This window comes from Atheta coriaria, unplaced genomic scaffold (genome assembly GCF_025399875.1).
Source record: "Atheta coriaria isolate IRGN ID8LTWV9N9 unplaced genomic scaffold, Caltech_Dcor_3.1 hic_scaffold_6_pilon, whole genome shotgun sequence".
NCBI lineage: Eukaryota > Metazoa > Arthropoda > Insecta > Coleoptera > Staphylinidae > Dalotia > Dalotia coriaria.
This window is the reverse complement of record NW_027045448.1, coordinates 621,523-634,851: the sequence shown is the minus strand read 5'-3', so window position 1 is coordinate 634,851 and position 13,329 is coordinate 621,523. Positions and strand designations below refer to the sequence as shown.

The 13,329-nt window shown below is 37.3% G+C and overlaps 1 protein-coding gene across 2 annotated transcripts in view; it reads right to left on the bottom strand.

Annotated features, from left to right (window-relative positions):
* Ddr (discoidin domain-containing receptor 2) overlaps nucleotides 1-13,329 on the bottom strand; it is a 68,549-nt gene that overhangs the window by 18,075 nt on the left and 37,145 nt on the right. For both annotated transcript variants that reach the window (XM_065304756.1, XM_065304757.1), the window contains exon 3: nucleotides 1,872-1,977. In XM_065304756.1, coding sequence (XP_065160828.1) covers nucleotides 1,872-1,977 — 106 coding nt within the window. The remainder of the gene's footprint in view (nucleotides 1-1,871; nucleotides 1,978-13,329) is intronic.

The following is a 13,329-nucleotide window of genomic DNA, read 5'->3' as shown; positions in this document are numbered from 1 at the left end:
TATGCAAAATCAATATTTATTTTCTTTTAAAACTTGGGAACTATTTTTAGATTAAGTGGTGTGGCCATGCAAGTAACACAAATTATCTTTAACAAAAGTTTAACAAAAATTTCTAGACACTTGATGTAACCAGTTAAACCAGATAAATGAAGATGTGTAGTGGAATAAAAATACGTTGCGCCAATACAGGCTAACAACAGCTGGCACATATTGCTGCGGTTGTTTCGATTTTTTACTCAGCGTCTAACACAGTGAGTGTTAAATAAACACATTTTTTTTGAATTGAGTTTAAATAAGTAACTAATATAAATATAAAAATAAAAACAATAATAAAACCAAGGTATGTAAAATATAATATTAAATTAATTCAAATAGAATAGTTTTAACAAATAATGGAAGATACTTATACACTTTGTATATTGCGAACGGTTGGAAATGGAATATTTCCCAGCGTTGCTTTTATGAGAATTAGTATGAGAAACGAATACGTTTTCGAAAAGCGAATACATTGGCTATCGATAATTGCTCTTTGATAAGTTGAAAAATGCTGGCACAGTAAACGTTACGGCAATAAGAAGAAGCCAACTTGATAAGGGAAAGCAAATAAAAGTATACTTTTTCCTACTTGCAACATATTGCCAATGTGCATTACTCTATTTTCTTTCTATCCAATCAGAAAAGCTTGATGATGTAAAAAAATCTTTGTAAATATACAACGCACCCAAACAATATTAATAAAAGTATAAAAGAAATGAAACACAATAGAAACTTAGATTAATAAATCATCAAGCAATTACTGTTTTATTCTGTCTAAGGTTTGGGGTCAAAAGGTAATAAGTTAATTGTAATTTTCAGACAATTGGGCTTTGTGTACGGCGATTACTCATACTTTAATTTCGTTTTTTTTAGTCTGTCCAGGCGACAATACCACTGTTATTTGTTTGTCTGGCTTGGTTATACATTTAGTAAAATCACCTTTCTTTTCGTTTCATGATAAACGTTATTACTAAAAGTACCAAGTAATCAGTGAGGTGTATTATTGTTTTGTAATGCCATTAGCGAACAAATAAAAAAATTATTTTATCTGCATAATATCTGTATAGAATAATAAATAACAAAAATATTATTCGTCTGCAGGTGTGTTCAAATTCAGAAAAAAGTCAAATGTGTCTTAAATCGTATAGTAATGCATTTCAGTGTCAAGACCAGACGCGAAAGATCGACGCTAATGTTCCACATCGTCGGATTGCCAAAAAAAAAAACGAAACGAAACGAAAGTGAAATCGTTTCGCATCCGGCGGTCGTTTTTGCTACGATACACGACAAAACGCAACAACCGCACGTCCAGCTTCGACTGCTTGCCGACTCCTTGTGCCACGGTTCGTTTCTAACATCGGCCTAATCGTCGATACGAACCTTTTTTCGTCTCGCCAAAGCCAAATTCAACTTTTCCACCTTTTTGCTTTTGCTGTGGCTTTACAACCTTTCAGTAAGTATACACTACATTAACTACAAGGTTTATACGGGTATTAAACAAATAAATAAACCATGTCAAAACTTATTAAGAATATTTCTACTTGTTGTTGTTGTGGAGGCGCCGGGCATTCATTATTAAGACGGAATATATTTTTATTAAATAAATGTATTACTCTAGACAGTTTGTATATTATATATTCACATATATTTATGTAAGGCAGAATAAAATAGCAGAAAACCGTGAAATGTCAGAAGTCAGAAAAATTCGCTCGAATGCCCTCAAATAAGCTCGATATACTGCAGGTAATTTCTTGTATTATTTTGTATTTATAGACGCTCACGTCAAAACCACAACGTACAAAAATATTATTAATATTATAGTGGCCAAAACTTACCTTCCATGTTGTGGACCTACACTGCCCGAATCGTAGGCTGAACTTGCTGATATTTGCATATCTTTGATAGCGCCGGATTCCATTCCTAGTGGGCGACTGCATTGTCCTGAAAATTAAAAATACCAAATATTAAAATTTCAGCAAACACTTGTTATATATTTTCTTTGAAAAAAAAAAAACTTTGAAATGCTTTATTTTAGCATTAATACGTTTTAAATGTAGTTGATATAACGCTGTTGTTACATTTTAGATAAATATTTCTGTGTCAAAGCTCAAAGACACTTATACTACTAAAAACAAAATTCATAACCAAGTGGAAGGATACAGATAAGAGCGTATGCAGATTTCTACACATGACTGACACGAGGACAGCACTCTTGCGCTATTAAAGTACGCCGCGAGTCGCCGACTCTCAACTCTCCCGCATAAGATAAAATGAAAACATTAACATTGCGTCATGTTGTTATGTTATCCACCGTTTTGCTATGCTAAGCTATATTATATTACAATATCGGCGCAATGTGTGCGCCCCGTTCGCTGGGAAAACTAATGCGATGCAAGCGACATCTTTGCTTCGTCGATGTTTTCCTCTTCGACTCGCCCGTTTCAACAATACGTATTCACATTCGTAGTCTCATTCATACGTTTGAGCAAAATGTGTCTTATGCTCGTGTTTGGTTTTCCGCAGCTTTTCTATTGCGCCGTTTGCTTTGCTTTCGCCGCTGGCCTGTGCATCAGGAGTTTCCTATAGCCGTTGTCGTCGACAACGTGATATTTACTTAAAGAGATTTGCGTGTCGATCCGCATTCCCGTACCGTTCTCGTACCAGCACTATCCGAGTCACAAGTGGTATGTATAATGGTTCCTCGTATCGTCACAGTTTAAAACCGTTCCCTGTTTCGGTGTGTTTTCAAACGGTTTGTGTATTGCTGAAGTTATTGTGTGCGTAGTTGAATGTTAACAGTTTGTTGTGTCTGTTTCGATTAAAATAACTACAAACTACTTTAGGTAAAAGATTAAAATCACTTAGTCAAGTTACAAGTTGTTCTTGTGGAGTTTATAGAAATAAAATGGATTATGGAATAAAAAGTTGTAATTAAATAAATGTATAACGAATATAACTTTATACACGAATTGGTAATATATAAACACGTTTAAAGTCTTTATCAAAAATAGGTGGTAGCTTTTAATTCTAATTAGGTCGTTTTACTCGATTGATTGCCTCCTACTGAAACAAACTGCTAATCTGCATATTTACAATCTAGTGTTTGGCAAACGCAAGCGTTTCGAATTTGCAGCCATTCAAGTTTGCAAGGGTAATTAGGATACAATGAATAATTTAGTCCTCGGGCTTTCATAAATACTAATTACGGCAGCTTCCTTACGACCTCTGCACGGAACAGCGCTCCATGCGCGTTGTGCCATTGAATCGCATCACAAACTGTGCCAGTTTATCGTCGCCAGCAGGCTAAGGCAACATTCATCCTGTCTATCCAAAAAGTAAAGCATTACTCTTCTCGGTCTTCTTTGCCACCTCCACCAATGTGTTTCGGTGTGACATTATAAATGCTCGTCGAATGAACAACAAAACAAGAATTTCAATGTTTTAGTTTTATTTTTTTTGTTAATAAAAATAAAGAAATATTTGTAAATATTTGTGTAATTTGATCCACATTAAATTGGCTGAGCAGACGACACTGTTTGATGTTTACATTACTTTATGTCTGTATTATTTGAATGTCAATCACTTGTCTGCGATATTCCATTATTAGGTTTGCCCGACGTAGACGCATACAACATATGAAAATTTTCATATGCGCTAAGACGCGTGAAAGCCCCGAAGTCGCAAGACATAAAGCCGATCTCGGCGACGATGCGCAACGACGATGATGGCGATGACTAAAAGGCATCAATCGCTTTTCTCTGCTCGACGCGCGCGTGGCGGTGTTCTTTTCATTCGCTTCCGTCGAATGAGGCGGGCGCTCAACTCGATACGAATCTGAATCAGTCAAGGACTCCTCGGCGTTGACGACGAGCCGTCGATATTATTAGTCCTTCATCCGTCGACTGAGCGCAGCATGTCAAGCGAGTAAGCGCACCGAATTTGCTGAACGGGCTCGCGCGATCGAAACCGCCGAGAGAGGCATTGGCGTTTGGTTTGGCTCTTGGGTGTGTGTGAATCGATATGTGCCATGGCCCGACACCGCCGCTGCCGACGTGTCTGTGCGTGAAAGGCTTGCGGTTTACATTCGCGAATAGTTTGTTGTGCGAAGCGCACCCGCTTTCATTTCGTCGATAATATGCCGATGGCTGCGTGATGACAAATAACGAAATGAAGCTGAACGAGGAATATCAATTTGGTGTCTTGTACAAATACCCCTTTTGGAAATTTAGGCGCAAATCTTACATCGTCAAAATATTATTTATCTTGTAAAATTTAATTGGATTTTTGCCGATTGAGCCAGTAAATAACAAACAAACATTTTTAATCAAGAACAGACATAATTTTCGCAAATTTTGGGACATTAAGCACAGAAACCACATTATTTAAGCACTCAAACATTCATATTTCGGTATGAATTTATGCCTGTTCTAGTTTACTTAGATATTGTGTTCTGTTTAATGTCGCCGTTCCGTTCCGTTCCGTTTATTATTCCAGCGAATATTTAGTGCTTTTTTTAACAGTTTCGTTTCGTTTCCCTCTCAGCTGGGGCATCTCTGGCGCTGGCGTCGATGGCGGCGGCGAAGGTGGCCTTTTAGCCACTTGCGCTCAGTGTATATTAGATGCAGCCATCGTAAATCAACAAAAATGTGCGTTCGTTTTAAGGTTAAGAATGATTTATCTACGCAAAAGGCGCGCACCACCGACGCAACGCAAAACTAATACATAACCGACTACGACGGCGGCGACGGCGACCGATTCCTAGCAACAAACCGTCGTTCCAAACCATCCACGACATTGTACTGCGGAGTCACATTCAATCCCAAAGTCTAAGGCCAAGCGAGGTGCTTCTTATTTTGCGTTGCCATTGCACAAGAGGCAAGTTTACGTGAGTGTGTGTGTGTGTTATATGCGTGTAACCTGCACTTACTTGCCGTGTGCGCTTGCCTTATCGATTTAACGAAATCAACGCACAAACTGGTTGAATTTCGTAACCCATTTCTTTCACCTTCAGTACAAATCAGTGGTTTTGCTACAATCGTGATATCTAAACCCAATTACACAAAGTTTTAATTTTTTACTATTTATTTTTACAATTTATTTCACATCACAGGATTTGATTGGAAAATAAGAAAATTTTCGTTTCGGGAAATGGGCAAGAAATCAATTTACTAAATTTAGGATAGATTAGGATATTTTTATGTATAGAACAAATTCTATTTTGGAAAGTCTCGAAAAAGTATATTTCGTCCTTGAAACTAAAATACATCTAGATACATCTAAATACAACTGCCTTATTCAAAATAAATAATAGGTGTTTAAAACAATTCACCTCAATTGCGAATGTAATAGATATTTTGTTACTTTAACTGAAAAAGTTGATTTTGTGTTTTGTAAAAGTAACTCCAACTAATGCACTGATCTCATGGCAATATCAACTAAAATATTATTTGTTAACACAAAGTCGGAATGTAAACACGCTTATACAAAAAACGCTAAATTAAAAATAATAATGAGCGCTACGAACACGAAGAACCCAAACACGCACACGGCTTACATTCCGCATGGAAAAACTCAGCGGCGCAGAAAAATGAATGAAAAGATTTTAGGATTTGCGAAACATGTAGGCATGCGAACCGAGCATAAGGCGAACGTTTTTCGCATTAAAGCATTTTAATCCTCGTCACATATACCCGCCGCCGCGTCCGGCCATTGGGCACGGCGCAATTCTGGAAAGCGCCAAGTGAACCAAGTGAAAGTATTAGGTATATGCGGAAATATGTCGGCTTTGTTGTTCCCCGGCGCTGGGCGCGTGAAGGCGCCCGTGCATCCCTTCCTCCGGCGGAAGGGTTGTAAAGGGTCAGTTTTAATGCTTATATAAGCCAAAATCCTCGGCTTACGTGCACGTCCAGCAACGTAAAGGAATATTTACGAGTAGCAGCAGTGCACGCCGCCGCAGTTATACGAAATTTCGCAGCGGTTTCATAATTCCGCAATTAAAAATTCAATAGTTTTAACTAGGACTATTTAATTATATAACCCCCCGGAATTCACAATGCCTGCCAGCACATAAAACACACATATCCTCAGTGTGCGAACAAATCCGGATGATAAATGCATCTTTATGAATGCAAACATTTGTTTTATTACGTTTCGCTGGGATTATTGAAATTTTGATTAATGTGCTGTCACAATTAAAAAATCATTTCCGGTATGAACGTGCTAGTTTATGCTTGAATTGAAATGAATTGAATATTCAACAAATTTAAATTTATTCTATTGTTTTATTATCGGACCATGCCAGGGTACATCGACAAACAGAGAAAAAGGGGGATAAAAAGTGGGTTAATATAAAATATGTTAAACTAGGAAAAACTGGAACACAAACTAGTGCAATTGCACCGGAGAGCTATTAGTGCGGAGGCAGTTAATAAAGTGATTTATTTGTTTGGCGGATTATATGGCTTTGGGGTTTGCGAAATTGTGGGTATAAGGGTTTCCAGGTTCCAATCCGTTAGAGAAATTACTTCCGCAAATAAATCAAGTTCAATTAAGACTACAAGCATTCTGCAACTCTGTCTGCACTACAAATATTCAAAAAGTTAAAATTTTTGTAAAATATAAATAAACATATGTTTTGAACCTTCTACGACTTGAGTCACTTTCGAACTTAGACAATTTGTCCTTGCAAGCCGGAAATTATAACAATATTTATATGTGATTTCAAGATAAACTTAGTGCACTTTGTCGCAAAGTTTTCGAGCGCTGTGCGCCGGCGACGATGCGAAAGATAAATAGTTGTTGTGAGCCGGCGTTTCCCGTGTTTCTCATATTTCTTGATGTAAAGATACGGCGTTGAAATAAAGTACCTGTTTATAGTTAGCAGTTAGTGTACGAAACAGTCATACTCGGTGGGAAATCTTGTATCTTAACGAAGTTTACACAAGTATCAAAACAATGAAAACACGAAAAAATTCAAGTGCATATTCAAGAGCAAATAATGCAAGTGAACTTTTCGGGGAGGTGAAAGAGGGCTGCCAACATCATGTTGCTATGCGCACATCATATGCATTTTTCGATTTTCGGGTTTATGAGCGTGCACGTAGATGGATGAGGAGCAGGCACGTATGTTTCGAGTACGCGTCGAGCATTCCGGTAATTCGTAGTCAAATAACTACAAATAATATGCACTCTAGGTTTGCCACTCGCAGTAAAAACGCAGACTAAAAGCGAAATAAACGCGCCCACTACATCCGCATGGAATTTGATAAACAGAAATTTAAATTCGCACGCGCAGCACATACTTACACATTGAGTATGAGTATATGAAAACTGCTGATATACAGATTGTTATCACAACTAAATATACAATATTTAAGAATATGTATTTAATAACTCGACAGTAAACATGTTTTTTTACAAAAATAAAATAAAACGGTGCTACACAATTTGTATATTATTTTATGGACATGTAGTAGTAGTATGTGCGTATAAAACGTAAAGACGAAATGTAAATATTTCATGACGAAAGCTCTACGAATGAGCCTACGCCGTTCTTCGCCTCGGCGTATATGGTGGTGAATGTGGCGGATGTGCGCCCCGCTAAAACTGGCAGGCGTGCGAGCAAGTGGCAGTCAAGAATAATTTATAGTTATGTATGAAATGCTCTCCGAAGAGCTATCTGAAAGGATAAAGCAGAAAGAACGAACGGTTGCCCGTCATCTTTCGCGCAGTTTTCCGCGCGTTTCCACCTTCGTCAGGTGCAGGAGGGTGATGTGCACACCTACCTACCTGGCGGACGACGATAGATATCGTTGGGAAAGTTCACCGCGCGGCGCCCTATGCAAAGAACAGTTTAGAGGTCGGCGCGGCGAGGCGCAACGAGTTGAATCATAGTTCGGCCGACGTATGCGGTGTAGTCGCTTCTAGTTACTCGTTTCGCCAGGGCTCACCCTTAAAAGGATAGAAAAGTATTTGAAGCTGCCCGTGACAAAGCGCTTTCGACTAGTTTTGCTTTCTTTGCTTTTGTGTGCTCGCCGCCAAATTCGGCGCGGCGTTTTCGGAAATTTATGAACAAAAACGAACAACTACAGTCATTCTTCACAGGCAGTCGGGTTGTAAATCTGCTATTGGGGTTTTAAAAATGCATGCTTATAAATAAAAAAATATCAAAACGTTTACCTCTGTTTTTATTGTTTATAACCTTATTTTCAATCTGCTGCTACTAGTAGAAGAGTATTTCATAGACTTTAGTAAATTCCAATTCTCTTGTGTCTAGATTTAAAAAAAATAATAAAACAGTACAAAAATTGGTATGAATAATCAAATAGGTAAAGTTTATTAAAGCAGATGAAACAAGTTAAATAAATTCACAAATATTCGTTCATATTCATCGTAGTTTCATTAAAATTTAATACGTTTGCGAGTTTTCTCACTTTTGTATGACTGTTTTGCTACAATTAGACATCAGCGTTGCTTACGTAGCCGCCGGAACACTTTGTCAAGTTTCTTTCAAATTTTAATTAATTTTCCTCTCGACGCACGAAAACTTTAAAGTAACTAAGTAAATTCATGCGAAAACATCGAGTCTAACTATGCAAGCGAATTTAACATAACGACCTAGAGATGAAACGGGAAACACATCAGATGCGGAAGACACAAAATTGTACGTTATATTCATATGACATGGCTTAGGGAAATGAATTAAACGAAGAAAATTTATAAGACGCACGCAGGCAAAGCACTAAATATACCTGACGTTTTCAAAGATGCATTCAAAGGAAGGATTAATTAACTGTGCCTAGGCATATGCCTGATGTGCACGTTTTCGTTTAGCATATCGGAAATTTAATTATAATTAATAAGTTAAGAATCAAAGAGCTCGAACGCGCACGCCTTTGTAGGTATAGACAGGTAAACACATGTCCGGGCGCTTTTTATTTGGTAAGCACGTGAATGGGTGGTTTTTATTGTTAAATGAGCACATAATCGATCACACAAAGCGCGCACATGTGCTGTACAGGCATAACCAAAACGGCACACGACAAGCCGCTGCATGAAACCCAAGTCGTGAGCGCGCGTGCGTTTCCAGTTTGTATAGTTGGAGATTAATCGGTTGTTTTATTTATCGCGACAAGGCCGATTAGGCTCGTCAACTGGTGTGTGTAATTTTTTTATAAAATCGACGCTATATACTCGTGAACGCATTACAACCGTGTTTTACATACCATGCGTGCTGGCATTAAAAAGCCGATTAATCAATCAATCAATGAACGATTTTACAATGAACACAACGTGTTTACAGCGTGCATTTGAATGGAACAGATTTATTCTTATTTATTATAACCTAGTGATTTATTTCGGCGTGTGCGAACGTTGCACGCTAATCCTAATAAATTATCCCAATTTGCATTACAATTTCCGAACATAAATTTTTATAATGAGTTACGTTATAGTTATATCAATTTTGAATAAAAACGGATTCTGTGTACAATTTTGATTCTATCTATAAACAACATCTCTTGAATAATAACTCCAAATGTAAAAAGTTCAATAAATTGGTTTAAGCGTGAATTTACTTCCAAATTTTATGTAAATGTTGCTTTAAAAATATAATTCCCACAGATAAAGTATCGCCAAAATTTGCATAAAATTCACCGTTTACAACTTTAGCATAACTAGGCCGTTTGGAAACTATTCGCGCGCTGGTTAAAATTGTTGAACGCATAATTGAAAAAGTTATAACTAAAAATATTCAACCTGTCAGTAGGTGTGCATCCCGTGTATGGATCTAGGCCGTTCGCGGTTTATTCCGTCAGGGTGTGTTGTGTGCTGGAACGCTATACCTCGCTGTCGCGCTGCTTTTCTGCCCGGTTGCACGGTATTGAATTACATGGCGATGCATCACATAACCTTGTGTACGGTGTGCCGTGGTGTGTGCACCACAGGCAACACGGCTAGTATGATTACGTGGTTTATAAATACATCCGTCTATTTTGATATTGTTTAGCACGTTACTGTAATAAGCAATTAGCGTTATCGAAGATTTTGCATCATCTATCGATCTTGTTACCTGGAAGTGAAGTTATACAAGTTATACGATTTCATTTAAAAATTTATCTGCAAATGTCGACATAATTTTTGTAACATCAGTTAGCGCGCTATAATTAGTTAGGATAATCTATAATATCAAAATGAATCGCAAAATCTGTTGGTAAGCGCATAACTCAACAACGCCTAGATCAATATGGCCAATTCTTTTTGAAAATGTTCGTTGAAGTACTAGAATGGTTTTTACGGTGAGAAAAATTCGAATAATTGCCGGGAAAACCCTAAAAACAGCCCTTTTCTATAGGATAAAAGTTGGCATTGAGATTCTTAGTTATAGTTAAATAATTCAATCCGAGGTGGCGCGGAAGTGCATTATCAGCAATTCTTTATATAATGAATTTCTTTAAAATAAAATTGCGAATCTTATTGCTAGAATTGATACATGCTATGTCTAGAACAAGAGAGTATAACATTACATTTTTATTAAACACTACCGAATCGAAGTCGCGGGGAAAAACTACTTTTTTAAATGTTCGCAGGAAAGGCTAGTAATATAATAATCTCATCACATGTCGGTTGTATCCTTCCCCATAATCCAAAATTAGTAACTTTATCTAATTACAACCGGCCTATTATCCTTTAAACCTTTAATATTAACATGAATGTATAGAGATAAATTGGCATTACACCAATGACAACATTAAAACAACCAACAACACAATACTAGGCCACGGCGTACAACTGGCCCCGAAATAAACACCAAAACTACACGGATCATTGTAAAGCAACAAGCTGAAAACTACATCGCTGGGAATATCGCGCCAGCCATTCGCGCATGTTACTAAACTCGAACAGATCCTAACAACAGTATATGGTCCTTACGTACGTTACTTATTGTTAGTAACTGTTAGTCGGTTTAAGGGGAGTAGGCGCCTAGGCTAACGCCGACATAATCGTCTAACTGCGTTTAATGGTCGTACTAGAACTGCGAAGCGGAAACCCCGCACGCAACTTGGTCTCACTACGTACGGGCAACAACTTCCAGTAGAGGCACCGTTTTAGATAACCGCGGATAACTTAGGATGGCGTAATGAATGCGTAAAGATGCGTAGAGGTCCCGACTGTGCTGAAATTCATATTCTTAAACGCGTGTACTTGCGTATCCCCACCGAATAAATTAGCGATTTAGGGGGCGCACGATACCCGCAGAGCATCCCACAACTATAATTTATTTTCAATTAGAGAGTGTTTGCGTACGTATTGATTAATTAATTTATTCGCGTACATGTGTAAAATTATTTATGATATAATATCTTGGTATTAATTAATTAATTCATAATATTACGATTTAATGACATGTGCGAGAATTAATTAAAGTAAATATGACGGTGTAAAATTGTGCAATGAATTTACAACGAGCAAACGACTGCCTATGACGGCACATTAATAAATGAATAATTAACCACTTTATAATTACGAACGGACTTTGTTTGTTGTTTTGGTAACATTATCATTCAGTCATAATTATTACAAAGTGAGCGCCAGTGCCATTTTGGTAATATCCACTTGGGAAAGTATAAAATAGTAGAAAACATGAAAAACAATATTTAATATTAGCCATTAAACTATTTAAGTGCTTCTCATATAAATGTTTTATAGTTTTAAGTATGATAGGACAACATTCGAGGACGCATTTCGAAATGCGGTCCTATATTAGATAGAACTTGTATAGTTGATCAAGTTGATTGAAATGCACGATGCGTACGTGGTGCGACATTAATAATATATTGACAAACTCGCGATTGGCATATCCACGGTCGCAAAGCACGTGCACGAATGGAACTTCAATATACAAACATCGAATTTAGGGAACAAACGCGCTTGAAATACAAATTTTGGTTTGCATCGTGATGGAACTATCTGATAAACGCCAACCAACTTCATGAAAGACTAGAGTAAACTTTACAGTTGATATTAAAACAAAGTTGACAAACAAACAATTAAGAAGTGGGTAATTAATGTTTGTCGTTAATCAATATTAATTGAAAAGAAAATAGTGTATTAATGTTCCTAAGATGATAAAAACGTTTAATTAATGGAAAACCATCGACTATGCTGTTCTGTAGTTTGGAAAATTGCTGCAAATTGAAATTGGAAAGGAATGCCAACGTTTTAATTGAAAATTGAATCCACTAAAAAGTGAATGAATAAAATTCAGTTTGACCTACATTTCTGCGATAATATCCGCCTGGACTTCTAAAAATTTTGACTTGAAATATTTAATTATTAATACAAGATACAAATAGGAGTTTATATTTAAAATGTACGTCTCAAAATATATTTATTTCGCATAGCAGTTTGTCGCCGAAGTTCTCAAATACGTTTCAATATATAACCATAGATACAAGTTCCGCCACTCAATGCATTCAATATGCTTTCTACGTCTCTTCGTTTCCTCGTTTTCCGTTCCTCAGTATTCGCCTGTTGTGCGCTGGTACTCGCGAACGATTCGATACTTCTCCGCGTGCGCTTCGATATTCGATAAATTGGAATATTTTATATGCAATATATTTGCGCGTCGAGATTGTGGCGTGCGCTCACCCACACACACACACACACACATGTATGAAGAATGAACTTCCACGCTAAACGAAGAAAAGCAACGCGCACGCCGTCATTCGTTCCGATCGGTTCCAATCGGCGGCGAATGGCGTTTTGTATATTATATATTCGCGAGCGATATCGGTGCCGTTCTCGTCTCTTGCGATGCACGCGAACGTGCAGCCCGATGGAGCTAATGCCGATTGGTACATACTACATACATTCAACGCCGATGCAAGGACGAGGATGGCAATATTGTGAAGAAGTGAATTTTTCGCAAGTTAACGCGAGACTAAGCAAGAAGAAAAAGCAAAGAAGCTATTGCGAAACAATTCCTTGTTCGTTCGATTTCCATGTTAAACAATTTTCAATGTATCGAACAGCGGTGGGTATTTCAGGTGGAAGGTGAACAATTCTACGGGTTCCTTATGAAATGCACATTTGAGATCGATAAATGTTCGAAATGAAAGAAACGAATTGCGTGCAATTTTTTTTTTATTTTCTTTAAAATGACCTTTTAAATATTTTATCTGAAACATTTTATTTTCTGTTTAACTTTTAAATGTTTATTCGAAAAGATGATCTTGTTTATTTTAAGACGTCGTTACGGATCTGGTGGAGGCGCCGGGTTTTATTCTCCAATTT